At 37.0% G+C, this 19,488-nt stretch overlaps 1 protein-coding gene across 2 annotated transcripts in view; it reads left to right on the top strand.

Moving 5' to 3' along the window:
* The window catches only part of LOC122082031 (syntaxin-61-like), a 25,832-nt gene extending 8,150 nt beyond the window's left edge, over nucleotides 1–17,682 (top strand). For both annotated transcript variants that reach the window (XM_042649532.1, XM_042649530.1), the window contains exons 3-8: nucleotides 6,564–6,677; nucleotides 12,854–12,967; nucleotides 13,218–13,417; nucleotides 16,840–16,930; nucleotides 17,237–17,302; nucleotides 17,429–17,682. In XM_042649532.1, coding sequence (XP_042505466.1) covers nucleotides 6,564–6,677; nucleotides 12,854–12,967; nucleotides 13,218–13,417; nucleotides 16,840–16,930; nucleotides 17,237–17,302; nucleotides 17,429–17,539 — 696 coding nt within the window. In that variant the 3' untranslated portion in view covers nucleotides 17,540–17,682. The remainder of the gene's footprint in view (nucleotides 1–6,563; nucleotides 6,678–12,853; nucleotides 12,968–13,217; nucleotides 13,418–16,839; nucleotides 16,931–17,236; nucleotides 17,303–17,428) is intronic.
* Nucleotides 17,683–19,488: the final 1,806 nt, after the last annotated feature.

Genomic DNA, 19,488 nt, shown 5'->3' with positions numbered 1-19,488 from the left:
TAAAAAAAAAATTTAATTTAATGCATCACATGTGCATCAGACCTTATACACCTCCCAATGAGAAAATGTAATTTGGAATCTTCATCAAGCAATTTTATAATGTGTTTTAAAAATTTTTTTTTTTGATCAAGTGCATCACATGTGCATCAAAACTTATACACCTGCCAATGAGAAAATGTAATTTGGAATCTTCATCAAGCAATTTTAAAATGTGTTTAAAAAAAAAAATTTGATCCAATGCATCACATGTGCATCAAAACTTATACATCTGCCAATGAGAAAATGTAATTTGGAATCTTCATCAGGCAATTTTAAAATGTATTTTAAAAAAAAGCAAAACACATAAGGCGACCGCCTTAGTCGTAAGGCGTCATAAGGCATCGCCTTTCACGCCTTATAGCGCCTTATAGCATAAGGCAGCCGCCATAATCGCTTCCCATAAGGCAGAACACTGCCTTGTCATCCATGGACGGCATCGCCAAGGTGCTGGTAAGGCGTCTTAAAAACTATGAATTTCCATCAGTTTTGAGATTTCCTGCATGAAGTTATATTTCTCCATAACTTACATATAGCCATCAGAATTATATCAAAGTTTGCAGTCTTGTTTGACCTATTAATCTGAACTTGCCGACTTAAATTTCACACCATTCAGAATTGATTTAATTGAGTTATCAAATTTTCTATAAATCTGGTTTGTTTTGCCTGCGATTCTGTCTCAAGCTAATCTCCTGCTGGAATTCTCCTGGCTTGGGAGTAGTTGTGCATCGGATAGGCAGTATCTTCTTATTAAAAGGGCTTACCCAGGGCATGAGGCTCCCGCCATTGTGGGGTCTGGGGAGGGTCAGATGGTCATAGTGTACGTGGCCTTACCCCCGTTATTAACCTTGTAAAAAGACTCAAAAGTCAAAACCTTTGGATTCAGAACCCACACTGTTCTGAAAAGATGGGTCTGTTGGATGGTGGGTCCATCTTATATTTAAGGCAGATTTGTGGTTGTTTGGTGTATACACTATACTTTTTGCATATACACCCTACTCCAGATAGGAAATTGTGTTTGATCAACATATTTTGCAAAAATATTGAAATAGTTCATTTGGTTGAATGTCACAATATCACATTTCTTTTTAGGTCATGACTCATGAGGTCATGTTACCTGTTCTTGAAGAACTTTTTGTTTAATTGTGATTGAAAGGACATACTCTCTTCTTATCTGTGGAAAACAAGGAATGTACTGCATTTTTCTTGCATTTCATGGGTTTGTAGATTGAAAGTAAGAATGAACATGGCCTACTGCAGATTTTTTGGGTTTCTAATGGATAAGTGTGATGGGATGAGGACAGTGATTGGGTGTGCTTGGGATAGGGTAGTTATTGTTTTCTGTATGAAAAAGCGAGGACGAGTGGTCACTATAAAACATCCTTTTCCTTGAAATAGATCAAAGTGCTCCAGTGTTCTTGTTAAGTTCAACTGCAACACGTAATATATATATATATATATAAACAAGTAAAACAATAAACTCAGCCTTATCCCAATGTAATGGGGTCGTTAAACAAGTAATATATATATATATATATGCGCATGTGAGGCCATATGTTGGGAAGTGAGAGAGAGAGAGAGAGAGAGAGAGAGAGAGAGAGAGAGAGAGAGAGAGAGAGATCAGTAATGATTTTTTATACATCCTTGCAAGCACCACATAAGAAAATAATCAATTATCCCCCTTGTATTAGTAGTGATTAGATTCATAGTTGTCAAGGTGCCTAAGTGACCAAAGTGTTGGAGGGCCACCAAAGCACTAATGCAGCAAGGTGCCCGCCTAGGCATTGTAGTTATTTTATTTTTTATTTATTTATGTTTCCACTATCTCTGGCTTAGCTATGATATATTTTTACTTACATGCTACATTAGTAATCAACATTTAAGCCTCATCAAGAATCAACATAGAAGCCACATCAATAAAATATAGCATAATTAACGGAGAAGCATTGATAACAAACAGAAACAATATATCCAGTTCGCATTTCACATCAAAGTCATACACCCAAAAGGCCAAAATCCAATTGCAGGACAATAGCAGTAGTGCAGAACTGACCTATATATATATATATATATATAGGCAAAAAATTATGCAACCTACCAACCACATAACTTTCCTTCTTTTTCCATGGATGAAGCTGCATTGCCTTCTTCATATTTTTTTTAACCACATGTTATATTTGTATCCTGCATGTTAGGGGAGTCAAGGTTTGATCTTGACAATCACTTATGTTCAGGATTCTTTGAATATGTGTCTTAACTCTTAACTGTGTTTTTCTTGTTCAGATTGATAAACTACAATCTATTTTTCGTCAATGGGAATATATACGTTTGAATAAAGGAGAGCACATCGATCTCATGAAGGAGTTGCTTGTTGGTTGTGAAAGCATTGAATGGCAGGTATTACAGCCGAAGGTGAAAAATCACCTGTTTTCTGAATTGCTACCTAATTCCTTATTTTGGTTCAAACTGTTGTAGACTGCCGCTTAAGATTGGATGTACAAAGGTGGTAAGAGAAGGCATAAATTGGCTATGTAATCAGATGGATGCACCCATTTTTCTTTGAATAACCCTCATTCTAGCTATCTATGCCAGCTCAATTTAATTTGCAGATGACTACTTTATTATCTAAATCAAGTTGCTCTAGCAAAGACATACAGACTACTTGGGACTCATATGCTCAGCAGCATCTATAGCCGTCAGAAAGTCTAGACATTTTTGTTTTTTGTTTATGATATTATAATTAGTAGTTATTTATAAAGCAAAAAGAATGTAAACAAATTTATATATATATATAAAAAAAGAATGGAATCTCAAAAAAGGAACTACTTGTTAATAGGGTATTTAACAGTCAAGGTCAAAAATGATAACTACAGTAGGGAGCTGACCTGCTGCTGAAGCAAGATCTTACCACTAACTGTTTGTGGTACATCCACAAATTGGATTTCAGAAGAAAGGCCCCACTGCAGGTGGAGTCTGGATCTCTTTTTCTTTTGAGGCCATGGATGTTTGAGAATTGAGAAATGCTAGTGAAAAACTGATAACTGTAATATTGTGTTGTCATTTTGAATTAGGAACATTCATTTGTCCGGTTTCGGTCAGACTGAATTGGTTTTGGTCTGGTACTGGGCCAAGCTGAAGCCGAACCGGTAAGGTAGAGTTCGGTTTTGGTCTGATTTGGTTCTGGTTTTGTTTCAATTTTCCTAATTGGTTCATATCAATACGGTTTCGTTTTGATTTTCCATATACATAAAATAAATGGAAATGTTTTTCTGTTGAATTTTTTTCTTTTTTTTTCTTCATTCTTTGTCGGTTTGGTTTCAGTTTCTAACCCAAAACGAAGCCGAACAGGTAAGCATTCTGTTCGGTTCAGGGTGGGGCTTAACCGGTTTGGTTTCAGTGGGTCCGACTGGTTCCAGCTGGAATTTGATACCCCTACTTATAATTATGAAATGTCTCAAGATAATTGGATGAAATCCACCAATTTTGGTGGAACTCACCTGACGTATTAGTCATAGTGTGGACTGGGGACAGAGGATCCTCAACATATGTTTCTCTTGGAATGCTAGCCTTCACATCTGTTAGGATTGAGGATGCTTGGCCCATCCGTGGCCATATTCTGGATCGCATGCCAATATGGGGCAGATCTTAGGGTATTAGAGTGAAGCCAAGAGGTCCAGTGTATAAATTTTACACCTTGTGCTTCTGACAGGATGTGGGGCTAAGTTCCTTTATTCTTTTGTATTCATTTCAATTAAAATTCTTAGGTGCTNTTTTTTTTTGGTAAAGGTTTTTATTTTCTAAGTTATATGGTTTTTTATCCAATGCATCGCATGTGCATCAAAACTTATACACCTGCCAGTGAGAAAATGTAATTTGGAATCTTCATCAAGCAATTTTAAAATGTGTTTTAAAAAAAAAAATTTGATTTAATGCATCACATGTGCATCAGACCTTATACACCTCCCAATGAGAAAATGTAATTTGGAATCTTCATCAAGCAATTTTATAATGTGTTTTTTAAAAAAAAATTTTGATCCGGTGCATTACATGTGCATCAAAACTTATACACTTGCCAATGAGAAAATGTAACTCGGAATCTTCATAAAGCAATTTTAAAATGTGTTTTAAAAAAAATTTTTTTTTTGATACAATGCATCACATGTGCATCAAAACTTATACACCTGCAATGAGAAAATGTTATTTGGAATCTTCATCAAGTAATTTTAAAATGTATTTAAAAAAAAAGCAAAACACATAAGGCGACCGCCTTAGTCGTAAGGCGTCATAAGGCATCGCCTTTCCCGCCTTATAGCGCCTTATAGCATAAGACGGCTGCCATAATCACTTCCCATAAGGCAGAACACTGCCTTATCATCCATGGACCACATCAGCGCCAAGGCGCTGGTAAGGCGTCTTAATAACTATGAATTTCCATCAGTTTTGAGATTTCCTGCATGAAGTTATATTTCTCCATAACTTACATATAGCCATCAAAATTATATCAAAGTTTGCAGTCTTGTTTGACCTATTAATCTGAACCTGCCGACTTAAATTTTACACCATTCAGAATTGATTTAATTGAGTTATCAAATTTTCTATAAATCTGGTGTGTTTTGCCTGAGATTCTATCACAAGCTAATCACCTGCTGGAATTCTCCTGGCTTGGGAGTAGTTGTGGATCGGATAGGCAGTATCTTCTTGTTAAAAAGGGCTTACCCAGTGCACGAGGCTCCCGCCACTGTGGGGTCTGGGGAGGGTCAGATGGTCATAGTGTACGCGGCCTTAACCCCGTTATTAACCTTGTAAAAAGACTCAAAGGTCAAAACCTTTGGATTCCGGACCCACACTGTTCTGAAAAGATGGGTCTATTGGATGGTGGGTCCATCTTATATTTAAGGCAGATTTGTGGTTGTTTGGTGTATACACTATACTTTTTGCATATACACCCTACTCCAGATAGGAAATTGTGTTTGATCAACATATTTTGCAAAAATATTGAAATAGTTCATTTGGTTGAATGTCACAATATCACATTTCTTTTTAGGTCATGACTCATGAGGTCATGTTACCTGTTCTTGAAGAACTTGTTTAATTGTGATTGAAAGGACATACTCTTTTCTTATATGTGGAAAACAAGGAATGTACTGCATTTTTCTTGCATTTCATGGGTTTGTAAATTGAAAGTAAGAATGATCATGGCCTACTGCAGATTTTTTGGGTTTCTAATGGATAAGTGTTATGGGATGAGAACAATGATTGGGTGTGCTTGGGATAGGGTAGTTATTGTTATCTGTATGAAAAAGTGAGGACGAGTCGTCACTATAAACATCCTTTTCCTTGAAATAGATCAAAGTGCTCACGTGTTCTTGTTAAGTTCAACTGCAACAAGTAATATATATATATATATATATATCAATTTAACAGGATCGATCTACACCAAAATCCACGGAAATAGGTTCTCCTGGTTCTGTATGGTGAGAAGAATGAGATAGGTGCAATACCGTACTCCGATCCAGGCAAGAAGGCGATCACTAGGATAGGTGCGATACCGTACCTAGAACTAATTTGTGCAAAAATAAACAAGTAAAAAAAGCAAGACAAGAACTCAAAATTAAGGAATAAATTAAAAGCTGTTTAACCGGATCTATGTTTCACAATCGAGAGGCACTACTGTAAGCTTCTCTGTGAAGATAGAACTAGAAGCAAGCTATGCAAGATGCAGATGCAAGAAAATAATGATGCAAATAAATAAAACAACAAACTCAGCCTTATCCCAATGTAATGGGGTCGCTAAACAAGTAATATATATATATATATATATATGCGCATGTGAGGCCATATGTTGGGAGGTGAGAGAGAGAGAGAGAGAGGGAGATCAGTAATGATTTTTTATAAATCCTTGCAAGCACCACATGAGAAAATAATCAATTATTCCCCTTGTAATTAGTAGTGATTAGATTCATAGTTGTCAAGGTGCCTAAGCGATCAAAGCGTTGGAGGGCCACCAAAGCACTAATGCAGCAAGGTGCCCGCCTAGGCATTGTAGTTATTTTATTTTTTATTTATTTATGTTTCCACTATCTCTGGCTTAGCTGTGATATATTTTTACTTATATGCTACATTAGTAATCAACATTTAAGCCTCATCAAGAATCAACATAGAAGCCACATCAATAAAATATAGCATAATTAACGGAGAAGCATTGGTAACAAACAGAAACAATATATCCAGTTCACATTTCACAACAAAATCATACACCCAAAAGGCCAAAATCCAATTGCAGAACAATAGCAGTACTGCAGAACTGACCTATATATATATATGTAGGCAAAAAATTATGCAACCTACCAACCACATAGCTTTCCTTCTTTTTTCCATGGATGAAGCTGCATTGTCTTCTTCTTATTTTTTTTAACCACATGTTATATTTGTATCCTGCATGTTAGGGGAGTCAAGGTTTGATCTTGACAATCACTTATGTTCAGGATTCTTTGAATATGTGTCTTAACTGTGTTTTTCTTGTTCAGATTGATAAACTACAATCTATTTTTCATCAATGGGAATATATACGTTTGAATAAAGGAGAGCACATCGATCTCATGAAGGAGTTGCTTGTTGGTTGTGAAAGCATTGAATGGCAGGTATTACAGCCGAAGGTGAAAAATCACCTGTTTTTTGAATTGCTACCTAATTCCTTATTTTGGTTCAAACTGTTGTAGACTGCCACTTAAGATTGGATGTACAAAGGTGGTAAGAGAAGGCATAAATTGGCTATGTAATCAAATGGATGCACCCATTTTTCTTTGAATAACCCTCATTCTAGCTATCTATGCCAGCTTAATTTAATTTGCAGCATAGTTGTCATGGCGACGCCTAGCCAAGGGCGATTTGGCGTCCTGGCTGAAAAAGAAGTTCATGGCAGTGCTACGATTTACGTAACTCACAAATGGCAGTAGCCATTGACTGATAGGCGTCGCTATGGCACCGCCATGGACACCAGGTCATGCCTGATTCACTAGGCTGTCGATTTTTTGTAAAATGCAGGGTGATTTTGATAGGGCTTTGTTGATTTTTGATGATTTGATGTTGCTTAGTATTGGTTTTATATGTTATAGGGTATATATTGTAGGCTTGTAGCATGGTAAATAACTTTAGAAAATAGGGGAAATAAAAAAGTAGCATACTAAATAACTTTAGAAAATAGGGAAAATAAAAAAATAGCATACTAAATAACTTTAGAAAATAGGGAAAATAAAAAAGGACACATGGGCGATTTGACCGCCATGGCAACGCCATAATGGGCGATTCATCGCCACATCGATTAGCCACCCCTCCACTGCCTTGGATCGATTTGACGCCATGACAACTATGATTTGCAGATGACTACTTTATTATCTAAATCAAGTTGCTCTAGCAAAGACATGCAGACTACTTGGGACTCATATGCTCAGCAGCATCTATAGCCGTCAGAAAGTCTAGACATTTTTGTTTTTTGTTTATGATATTATAATTAGTAGTTATTTATAAAGCAAAAAGAATGTAAACAAATTTATATAGATATAAAAAAAAGAATGGAATCTCAAAAAAGGAACTACTTGTTAATAGGGTATTTAACAGTCAAAGGTCAAAAATGATAACTACAGTAGGGAGCTGACCTGCTGCTGAAGCAAGATCTTACCACTAACTGTTTGTGGTACATCCACAAATTGGATTTCAGAAGAAAGGCCCCACTGCAGGTGGAGTCTGGATCTCTTTTTCTTTTGAGGCCATGGATGTTTGAGAATTGAGAAATGCTAGTGAAAAACTGATGAATTGTAATATTGTGTTGTTGTCATTTTGAATTAGGAACATTCATTTGTCCGGTTTCTGTCAGACTGAAATGATTTTGGTCTGGTACTGGGCCAAGCTGAAGCCAAACTGGTAAGGTAGAGTTCGGTTTTGGTCTGATTTGGTTCTGGTTTTGTTTCAATTTTCCTAATTGGTTCATATCAATACAGTTTCGTTTTGATTTTCCATATACATAAAATAAATGGAAATGTTTTTCTGTTGAATTTTTTTCTTTTTTTTCTTCATTCTTTGTCGGTTTGGTTTCGGTTTCTAACCCAAAACAAAGCCGAACAGGTAAGCATTCTGTTCGGTTCAGGCTGGGGCTTAACCGGTTTGGTTTCAGTGGGTCCGACTGGTTCCAGATGGAATTTGATACCCCTACTTATTATTATGAAATGTCTCAAGATAAATGGATGAGATCCACCAATTTTGGTGGAACTCACCTAACGTATTAGTCATAGTGTGGACTGTTACAGAGAATCCTCAACATATGTTTCTCTTGGAATGCTAGCCTTCACATCTGTTAGGTTGAGGATGCTTGGCCCATCAGCGGCCATATTCTGGATCGCATTCCAATATGGGGCAGATCTTAGGGTATTAGAGTGAAGCCAAGAGGTCCAGCGTATTAATTTTACACCTTGTGCTTCTGACAGGATGTGGGGCTAAGTTCCTTTATTCTTTTGTATTCATTTCAATTAAAATTCTTAGGTGCTCCCCCGCCCCACCACCCCCCCCCCACCCAAAGAAAAAAAAGGAAGAAAAAAATAAAAAGAAGAAAAGAATAAAAAGTGGTGTACCCAGTGCATGAGGTTTCCGCCACTGCAAGGTCTGGGGAGGGTCATAATGTACACAGCCTTACCACTGCTTTGCGCAGAGGCTGTTTCACGACTCGAATTGTGATGACTAGGTCGCAATGATCAATGATCATTCATAATTATTGAACGGCTCACACACACATGATATACGTCAGTGTCCTTAAACGATAACCTGCTAATTGTAATTCTTGTCATGACATGAAGTAATTCTATGACGAGGATATGCTCATTTATAATAAATTTGCAAAACATTAACAACAACAATAATGTTAAGTGTTTCTGTTTATGCATGTATGTGACAGTCAAGGAACCTGATTAATTGATGGTCTTTAAGAAGTCTTAGAAACATGGTACTTGAACAATCACAAGACACTAAATCACACTAATCAATTGCGCTTCTAACAAAGTTAATAAAATTAGTTGCAAAAACAAATGCAGCAACAGTGTAATTTTTCATTGCTAGTAAAATGGCTTTGATAAGGATGAGGGTTGGTTGAACAACCAGTTTTGCAAATCTGGTGGAATAGGAAGCCATATCTGCCAGGTGTCACCTTATCTGGCAACCAATTTTTTTCAGTAGGCCCCCTACCGTCTTTAATTCATTTAAGTTTAGCTCAAACAGACTGATTGCAAAACAAAGCATTAGAAAGAAACATGATTAATGTTTTGAAAAAACTGTTGGATGACAAAAAGACAAGAAATTCCAATACATGGTGGGTTATACATTGAGATATCTTGTATAATTTGATTTGTGACAAATCCAAAGGGTACCCCATTTATCCAAGGGTTCAGATTGGGCAAGTCAGCACTAATATATTTCAAATAAGGTTCCCTATCCAATATAATACGCATAAATTTTATTTTTTAATGTTCGTATTCATTGTAGAGATAAAAATTTTATTTTTGTAGTCCAAGTATATATATATATATAAATGGAGTGAGTATTTGTGTGTATGCTTACATATATGTGCATTTATATCCAGTGAGAGGGAGGGGCCATATATACATGGATGCAGAACATATATATAAATGGAGAGAGTATTTGTGTGTCTGTGCTTATATATGTGTATTTGTGTCCAATGAGAGGGAGGGGGTCATATGTACATGGATGCAGAACTCTTTGGGTAAATGTGGAAAATTTCAGCTTGTTGGTCCTTTGTCTTGTGGCAAAAGAAAGTGCTCCGTCCTGGGAATTTTGAAGTGAAATTTGAAATTTAATGGTTGGTGTTGCTGGGGATAGAGCAATGAACAATGAGTTAACTCATGGTATTCAGTATCATTACTTATCAGTCCGATACGTCTCACATGCTGCAGAATGGATGGATACAATGTGATATTGAACAAGGGGAAAAAGAAGTCTTTGTATTGCTGTGTATCGGCCTGTCTTTCAATACGACCTGAGACAGGTCAATACACCTTGAGAACACCTCAATACGACAAAAACCAGAACACACAGACATTAGAAACGAGAGTCTGAACTGCAAAAAATCAAAGTTGGAGGTTTTTTTTTTTTGGTAAAGGACTTGGAGCTTAGATCTGCTAAGATTTGAGCTGGGAAGTATTCTAAACTCAAAAACAAATCCAAAGGATTGATCAAACATAGAATTTTTCGAATTAAAGGTGAAGCCATGAAGCAAATTCAGTTTGAAGTGGAAGTCTTGAGGAGGAGGAGGAGCAGGAGGAGGAGGGTAGAGAGAGAGAGAGAGAGAGAGAGAGAGAGAGAAGGTGAAGAAGAAGCTAGCAGCAGTGAAAGCGCTACTGCTGTAGGAGGACCAGACGAAAGAGAAGGAGAGGGAGAGAGAGAGAGAGAGAGAGAGAGAGACTTACTTTTATCGCTCAAACTGTCCATCCACCCCTATGTGGGCCTATGAACTTCCACTGCAAGCCCTCCATCTAGCCTACAGTTGGTGTCGTGTGAAACCAGTGGCAGGAAAGAAGAAACCCTTTATAATTGTTGATGGTGTATTGCGCTATTGCCAATTCTACCCTCCTTTTCAATATTATTTCTTTGTGCTTCCGTATTCCTTGGGTGTGTTGTTTCGTGGATAGACCTTTTTCAAAAGCCACTGATTTGGCATCTTCAATTATGGTGCTTTTTTAGGGCAATTGATCCATTTCAGGTCTTTATTTTTTAGATTAATTTGGAATATTCCATGTCCATATGTTCATCTCTAAAGAAATCAAATTAAAAAAAAAAAAAAAATTGGAAAGTTACTTTATATGGGTGTGGATCCTGCAAGGCCCGTTAAGAAAATCCTACCTCTATTACTCCCTCCCCATTTTCCTCTTCTATATTTAGGTAAAGTTTGTTTTGGCTGGTCCACACATGGAAGGTTCCATGTACTAACCACCTAATGTGCCTCATGGAATGATGATTTGGAAAATCGAACCGTTTGATAGAAAGGGCATGGGCTAGATTGGCTACATGCTAATTTTCACAGCAAAAATCAATCATTTGCCACCCATGTTTTGGCATCTTTCCCTTATTTTTTTGTATACTTCCATATGTTTTCAAAATGTAATGAATCTTCAAAGCTTTATATTGCCACATGGCCAACTCTGATTGAGTTCAAAATTGACAAGTAATCAAGTATGGGGTATACTTTTACACAAACTTTGGGCTCTATTGATATGCCATGTGGTAGATATTGGTCTGACCACCTAACTCCATATGGTTGGACTTAATTACTGCATATTTATGGTAAGTTATGTTTTAAAACAAAATTTTGCATGTATCCTAAGCATATCCATGCATACCTAAAGTGTTTCTATGTTCATCTTTAGCCAAGGTTCAAAAACTTGTTTTATATTGCTGAACTACCAAAATACGATTTCGCCGAAATTGTGCATTTTTTTTGGATTTCAAATGGCTGTTTTAGTGAGCAGATGGGCATAGTATGCTCCGATACATGAGGGAAACCTTGTTTTAGGCTAAATAAACATATGTAAACCTTCATATTGCCAAAAAAGTCACACGTAGTGGTGTTTTGGGTTTGCACCCTTGTTTGGCAGTAAACGTCGACCCCTATTGTATCATTATGTAATATTGTCTATTACACATTGTTTTAGTTCTATAAGATAGAATATGCAAGTAAAACAAGCAAATTATGCAACCATGAATGAAGAAACATAATATTGATTAATTAGTCACAAAATAGTACAAAGTATGAACTACAAAGAACAATTCACATAGACGCAAGTCCCAACAATACAATCTAAGCAGTATGACTGTCTATTGATATGAACTATGACATGTTGGATCGAGTCCACTCATGGTCTGATGGAGCCGACATCATTTTCCTCTGATTGCATGACCATTGAATGCCTCATCATAATGTCGATAAGAAATGAACGCAGTCCTCCATAACTGCCCTTTAAACGGACTCATCTACATATTGAAGGTTATTTATCCCAGGGTATAGGTCACCGTGTCTGTAATATACAAATTTCATCACCAACAAAGAGTTTTATATCTTATTTCTGCAAAATATAATTTTTGAGAAAAAGTTACCTGGATCTACTGAATGTGGACAAGTCTTCAACAATAAGCAGTCACTGATCTCTTTGGAGTGATGTGGCAACTTCTAGCAGTGTGTTCTACCAGTTTGAGGCGATGATGTGGGGAAAATCAGGTTTGCAAGTATTTTCTCCATCTCCAGGTCGAAACAGGTGAGATGGGGGTGAGTTCTGGTCGAAATCTAAATGGGGATTTTATAAAGCCTTGGTTGTAGCGTTTTGGCAAGATGGCACAATACATTTCGACCGAAAGATTGTTGGTTTGAGATTTTAACCCTTATTTCATTTGGCAATATCAAAATTAGTGAGATTTCGGTGAGTTTTTTAATCATTTCTTTAGCGTAGTTGCATGTATTTGATTCACCTCTTAAAACCAGCTTCCCGTTACGCTGACTAATATTGATACTCGACACCTTTGATGTGGACTGGAGCACAAAAAAAAATTGCTGATCTAGATGTCCCTTTTAAATAGGAGGTCTGGATCTACCACATCAGCCTCCAAGTAGTCGAGAGAAGGTTGCTTATTGAGTGAAGAGATCTAGAGAACATACCTATGAAAACCTTTTCGAATGTTATTGATTGGTGCATTATGTTTTGAGTCTTGTTCATTTATGAAATACCTTGCACTGCTGCTGAACACCTATGTTCTTGATAGAAAGGTGGATGAATTAGACAAGGCAATAGCAGTTGCAGCCAGAGATCCAACTAGGTATGGCATTGATGAAGCAGAGCTTGAAAAACGGAGGAGTTGGACTAGCATTGCTCGTACACAGGTGTAGTCCCTTATTATCTACATTTCGTCCACATTTGATATTTGTATTTAGTAAGCTTAGTCTATGCTTCCTGTTAAAAAAGATAAGGACATAGGATTGTGAAAGAGGTGCTTAAGTATCTTAGGTTCTTACTGCATTGGTGGATAATTCTAGGCCATTTTACATTGTGCGCTCCTTGCTTTTTGCCAGTTAACTGCATTTGTTATTTAAACAGTGGCTTGGGTCTAATAAAATTGTATTATTTTATTAGGTGGGCAATGTGAAGAAAGCTGTAGAAGCTGGAAAAGAAAAGAATAGTACTGGCACTGGTAGTTTGAATGGGACTAGACAAGAGCTACTGAGGCTTCCAGATGATCATTCATCTCAGAAAGGCAGATCCAACCAGTATACAGTGCGAGATGATGATGATTTCATATCATCAGAATCAGAAAGGCAGCAACTTCTCATAAGGTACTTCTCCCTTCCTCCCCCTCTCCCCCGATTTTTCTTGTGTTCTTTTATTTCTAGTTGTATTGTTTCTTATTTTCTCCTTGATAATTTCATGAGAAGACCAAGGATTAACAGTCTGTATTCAAGAGAATAAGTGGAAGGGTAAAGAGCTAAGGAGTTGGACGACTTTATACTTTGGTATGTAGGGGATACAAGTAATAGATATGGAGTGGGCGTAGTAGTGGATAAATATTTAAAAATAATGTGGTGAATGTTAAAAGATTTGGAGATAGGATTATATCCATCAAGCTTGTATTGAAGAAAGAGGTTGTTGATATAATTAGCGCTTAAGCACGGTGTCCAAGTAGGATTGGATGAAACGAGTAAGTTACAATTTTGGGAAAACATGGATGAATTAGTGCAAGGTTTTAGTCAAGGAGGAAAGATTATTATAGGGGGTAATTTGATTGGATATGTTGGGAGATATTGTAGATGCTATGAAGGTGTACATGGAGGATATGGTTATGGATAGAGGAATGAGGAGGGGATCTCAATGTTAGATTTTCTTGTGGTTTTGCTCTACTCTCAGTTCTGGAGAGAGGAACATTTAGTTACCTTCAAAAGTGTGTATCATCATAGCCAAATTGATTTCTTTCTAACTAGAAGTGTCCTTAGATTGTTATGTAAGGATTGTAAGGTTATATCAAGGAAGAGCCTAACCACATAACATGGATTAGTGGCCATGTATATGTGCTTCATTACACACAATCGTAAGAAATGTGAGTTTATTGCCCTAGGATAAGGTGGTGGAGCTTAAAAGGAGATACCTTGAAATCATTTACTCATAAAGTAGTTAAACAAGGAAAGTGGGACTTTGAGGGAGACACTAATACGATGTGGAACGAGATGATTACTTGTATTAAGAAGGTTGTTAAAAGTGTCCTAGGCTAATAAAAAATAAAACGTCATTCATCTAGGGAGACCTGGTGGTGGGATGATGAGGTTCAAGCAACAATTAAGACTAAGAAAGCTAGTTTCAAGACATGGCAAAGGACTAAGGATGTAGAGGATCTAAAAATATATAAATTTGTTAGAAATGAAGCTAAGAATATTGGGGAAAAAACAAGGGCGAAGAAATATGAATATCTTTATCACATTCTAAGCATAAAGGAAGGAGAAAATTGTCTATAAGATAGCTAAAATGGTAAAAGTATTAATAAGAGATGAGGACATTAAGGAGAGGTGGACATGATTTTCTACCGCAACTAAATGAAGACATTTCGAGTAATAATGTCCTAGAAGATTGGATTTCCGACCAAGACACCACATGTCATTGATATCATGATATGTCAAAAAATTAGAGTATTTGAGTTAAAAGAAGCTTTAAGGAGGATGAAAGTAGGCAAGGCACCATGCCCAAATGAGATTCCATTAGAAGTGTGGAAGGACTTAGGAATCTATGGTTTATCTTGGCTAACCAAGTTGTTTAATAAGATTATTAGCACAGGGAAAATGCCAGATGAATGGAGGGGAAGTATTGTGGTTCTAATTTACAAAAATAAAGGTGATGTTCAAAGTTGCAATAACTATAGAGGCAGAAAAGTAAAGAATCATACTATGAAATTATGGGTGAGGGTTATTGAAAGTCACCTGAGACAATAAACTACTATTATGAAGAACCAATTTGGTTTTATTATAGGAAGCATGACAATGTCTATTTACTTATTTAGGAGACTCATGGAAAGTTATAGAAACAGCAAGAAGGATCTCCATATAGTCCTTATTGACGTAGAAAAATCTTACGACATAGTCTCTAAGGAGTTAATCTGGAAAGTACTAGAGCAGAGAAGTGTTTCAAGTAAATATGTGGATTAAATAAATATATGTATAATGGTGTGGTGACTAGTGTAAGAACTACCGGGGGGTCTAGGTAGTGAATTCCCAATTGCAATTGGGTTACATCAAGAATTAGCTTTAAGCCCTTATTTGTTTGCGCTTATCATGGATGATTTAACCAGAGACATTCAAGAATATGTCCATTTTTGCTGATGAAATTGTTTTGGTGGATGAGACAGAAGCAGGGATTAATGCTAATTTGGAGTTGTGGAGATGAACATTGGAATCAAAAGGTTTAAATATAAGTAGAACGAAGACATAGTATATGATGTGTAACTTTAGTTACGCAAGGATAGATAATGTGGTGGTGAAAATCGATGACAGGGAGATTCCACATAGTTATTTTAGGTATCTAGGCTCAATTGTAAATAAAGAAGGTGGTATAAAGGATGGTGTTTTATAGAGAATTAAAATAGGCTGGATGAAGCTGGAGAGGCACATTCAAAGTGTTGTGTGATCGACGTATTGCTTTAAAACTTCAAAGGAAAAATAGGATAGTCATGTGTCCGACTGTGATGTATGGTGCAGAATGTTGGATAGTTAAGAAGCATCATGTAGATATACTCACTGTAGCAGAGATGAGGATGTTGAGACGAATGTGTGTCAAAACTAGGAAGGATAAAGTAGGAGTGATCATATTAGAGTTGATTTGGAAGTAGCTCCGATACACGATAAGCTATGAGAAAGTTGTTTGAAGTGGCATGGCCATGTTCAACGGAGGCTTTTGGATGCTCCAGTATGGAGGAGTGATTTGATTCAGATTGAAGGAACTAAAAGAGCCACGGGCAAACCTAAGGGCCCGTTTGATAACGTTTCTGCCGTTTCTGTTTCAAGAAACGGCAGAAACATAAATTTCCATTTCTAGAAACAGAAACGGAATTGAAGGTGTTTGATAAGTCATGTTTTTAGAAATCGATGGTAACCAGTGAAAGAATTGCCACAGGTTGTTTCCAGAAACGGCGAACTTGTTTCGCCTGGGTCATTTCTTGAATCATAAATAAGTAAAAATTTCTATTTCTATTTCTAAAAATAAGTGAAACGGAACAGTTTTATCAAACGCTTTTTGCTCCGTTTCTGCTATTTCTGGAAACAGAAACGGCAGAAATGTGTTTCTTGAAACGTTATCAAACGGGCCCTAAAATTACCCTAGGAGAAGTGGTGAGGAAAGACATGCATAGCTTAGGCCTTGTATCAAGTATGACCTCAAATAGAGTTGATTGGAGGGCAAGGATCCATGTAGCCGACCCCATTTAGTTGGGATAAAGCTGAGTTGTTGTAGTATTTATTTATTTTTTTGCACAAATTATTTATGGTGGGCTCATTGGAGAGAAAAATGATCCTATATGCTTCTCCCCCCGTGGGTGGGGAGGTAAGGAGGGGGATTTCTTGCAGATGTGAACATGATATTCTTAAGTTGCAAATGGATTTTCTGATACCCTGTGATTTGTTTTTCATGCATAAGGATGATGCTTCTTTCAAATACATCCATCCAATCATGGAAACAATTTAGTTCGCACTGATTTTGTGTTTGTCAAATTGATGTGTAGGCAACAAGATGATGAGCTGGATGAGCTTACTGCAAGTGTGGAGAGAATTGGAAGTGTAGGGCTTACGATTCATGAAGAACTTCTTGGACAGGTTATTATTCTTCAAATTTAATTCCTTAGTTTTGAACTCATTTTTTACGAATCAGAATGCCTTCTCTTTAATTTGCAGAAGGTATCTTATTGTTGGAAATATGTTTTTTACCTCCCTTCTTTTGGTGGTAACATCTGTCGAGTAGAAAAGTGGTTGGAAATACACATGTTAAATGTATTCCTCAAGCCTATACTTTGGTTAGATGTGTAAACAGTTTCAGTAGAGGATCTTAAGGTATTTGGTATTTCTTCTCATAGCCAAAATATAACATTCATTTCTCCTAATAGAATTTTCTGGGTGTGACAGGAAAAGATAATTGGGGAATTGGGCTTGGAAATGGACAGTACTTCAAATCGTCTCGATTTTGTTCAGGTGCTACAATTGTCTCCTTAAATTCCTAATTTAAATACTTCATTTTGTTACCAGCCTTCATGCATAATCAGGTTAAAGACTAAATTTTTTAGTCACTCCTATTTTTTTTTTTTTTCATTTGTGCAGAAGAAGGTAGCTATGGTTATGAAGAAGGCTGGTGCAAAGGGCCAGATTATGTTGGTACTTTTTTTGGTGATTCTTTTCGTTGTACTCTTTGTTTTGGTCTTCCTTACATAGGCTACAGAAAGAATGAATCAATTTATATTGTTGGTTGTATGAAAGTGGAAGGGAGCTTGGTAATGAGTACATTTCAAATATTAAGGGTTGTAAAGTTGAAAGGATTATTGAAGAACTGATTGCCAATTTGGTTCGGATATTAACTCGCCTACCCATGAGCATTATGTCTTCTTAGAAATGTATGTTCTTTCAGGGGGGCGTAATCCATACTTATCTTCAATTGAGATGAAATTAGGAAATTGGGGGGGGGGGGGAGAGAGAAGTTGAGAGTGGGTACAAATCAGATTATTCAATTTGATTCCTTTTTTTTTTTTCTAAGTCCTAACAAGAGTTGCACCTTGGGTCTGATTGTGTGACAGAAACAGCGATTTTTCTTTGCCAAGTCTTATAGAGAACTGGCAGTTTGCCACTGCATGGACCTTATGAAAGAGATCTGTGATGATTCTTTTTTATACTTAAACAGAAAACATTTTATTAAGATAGGCATACTGAAACTGTTACATTAAGAGATATCTTTGATGGTAATGCTCCTGGGAATTTTCCTGACGTTTTTTCATATTTCAAGTGATGGAGCGTCTCAAAAGCTCAGCATGATGAGAACTGAAACAAGATGAATTTGGGGAATGTTACCAAATTGCTCATCCTAAAATCTGAATGATCAGATAGCTTTAATTTTTTTCTCTTGTTTATTAGTTTTCAGGACCTAGTGTCCTTGCACCCATGACGAATGGGAATCCATTCACCACAGGGATCAGGGATGTGGGGCTGGATTTTTTTTGGCGTGTGGGTGGGGGGTAGAGGGCTTCTAGACACTAGGATCATGCAGTGAACCTCACCATGCGATTGAGGGAAATTGTCTTTTCGAGCTTCTTTTAGGGTTTGTTTGGCTCTCCAATTGAATTCAGTGCTTTCGTGGTGGTTATCTATCTTTCTAGTTTATTGGATTATACCAGGGAATGTAGGATCTTCTTTAATGCTATTGTTGATGTGGTACTACTACGTACTTGGCTGAAGTTGGATGGAAACTCTAGATAGTGCCATCTTATATGAGCTGATGCCATAAATGCTGTAAAGAAAGCAACATGGCTGAACTTCCTCCTGTTGGAAACTTAAATGTAACCATAGTTTGTGACACTTAGATTTCTCACCACTAGCCATAAGGAATATTTTCCATATTTGGGTTGTCAAGACACAAATGCTACAATAATGGTGAAGGAAGAGTCCATGCAGCTGGTAAAGCAAGGGAAGGCGATTAGGCAAAGGTGTAAACGAAGGTTTCTGGTTTGTCATACTTGACAAGTCATGTGATCAAAGGCCCCACTGTCAAGAAAGACTTAGTCAGTACATGTGAGATTGGAAATAGGGGCGGGTGTGTCAGCACTTAAGAGAGTCAAGATGTATTGGAACTGAGCGGTGATAAGGCCCAGAATGGAGGTTGATGCAGACGTGATAGCAACGTGAGCTGGCAGGGTGCAAGAGGGTGCACGACCAGTAGTATTGCCTTGTTTGGAATGGCATGAACAAGGTTGATAATTGAGAAGGTAGCCAAGAAGCTTCCAACAAGTGGCTTGTGTGTGGCAATGAATTTTGTAATGATCACATTGGGGCCTTTTCTTTTGCTGACCAAAGACTGCGTTGGAAGAATGGGCATCCTGAGTGGCTCCTATGGCAATGATGTTGGTCACAAAGCTTTTTTTTTTTTTTTTTTTTTTTCTAATAAGTGATGTGTATGTATTAAGGAGAAAAGAATATACAGAGTAAGGTAGTCTTAATCTCCTTCTTTGGACAAACCAAAAGAAAGGAAAATAGATCCCTTCAAACCAATCAGGACAGGCCCTGCATTACAGTGGGGAATGAAAATCAAAGATTACACTCTATAGTAGACTTTAAACTCCAAATCATCTCTTATCAAATTATTCAGCTCATCTAGAAAATCTCAAGCCTGAATA

The sequence above is a fragment of the Macadamia integrifolia genome, chromosome 6 (genome assembly GCF_013358625.1).
Source record: "Macadamia integrifolia cultivar HAES 741 chromosome 6, SCU_Mint_v3, whole genome shotgun sequence".
Lineage (NCBI taxonomy): Eukaryota > Viridiplantae > Streptophyta > Magnoliopsida > Proteales > Proteaceae > Macadamia > Macadamia integrifolia.
The sequence above is the reverse complement of the archived record's forward strand: the minus strand, read 5'-3'. Positions and strand labels throughout refer to the sequence as shown.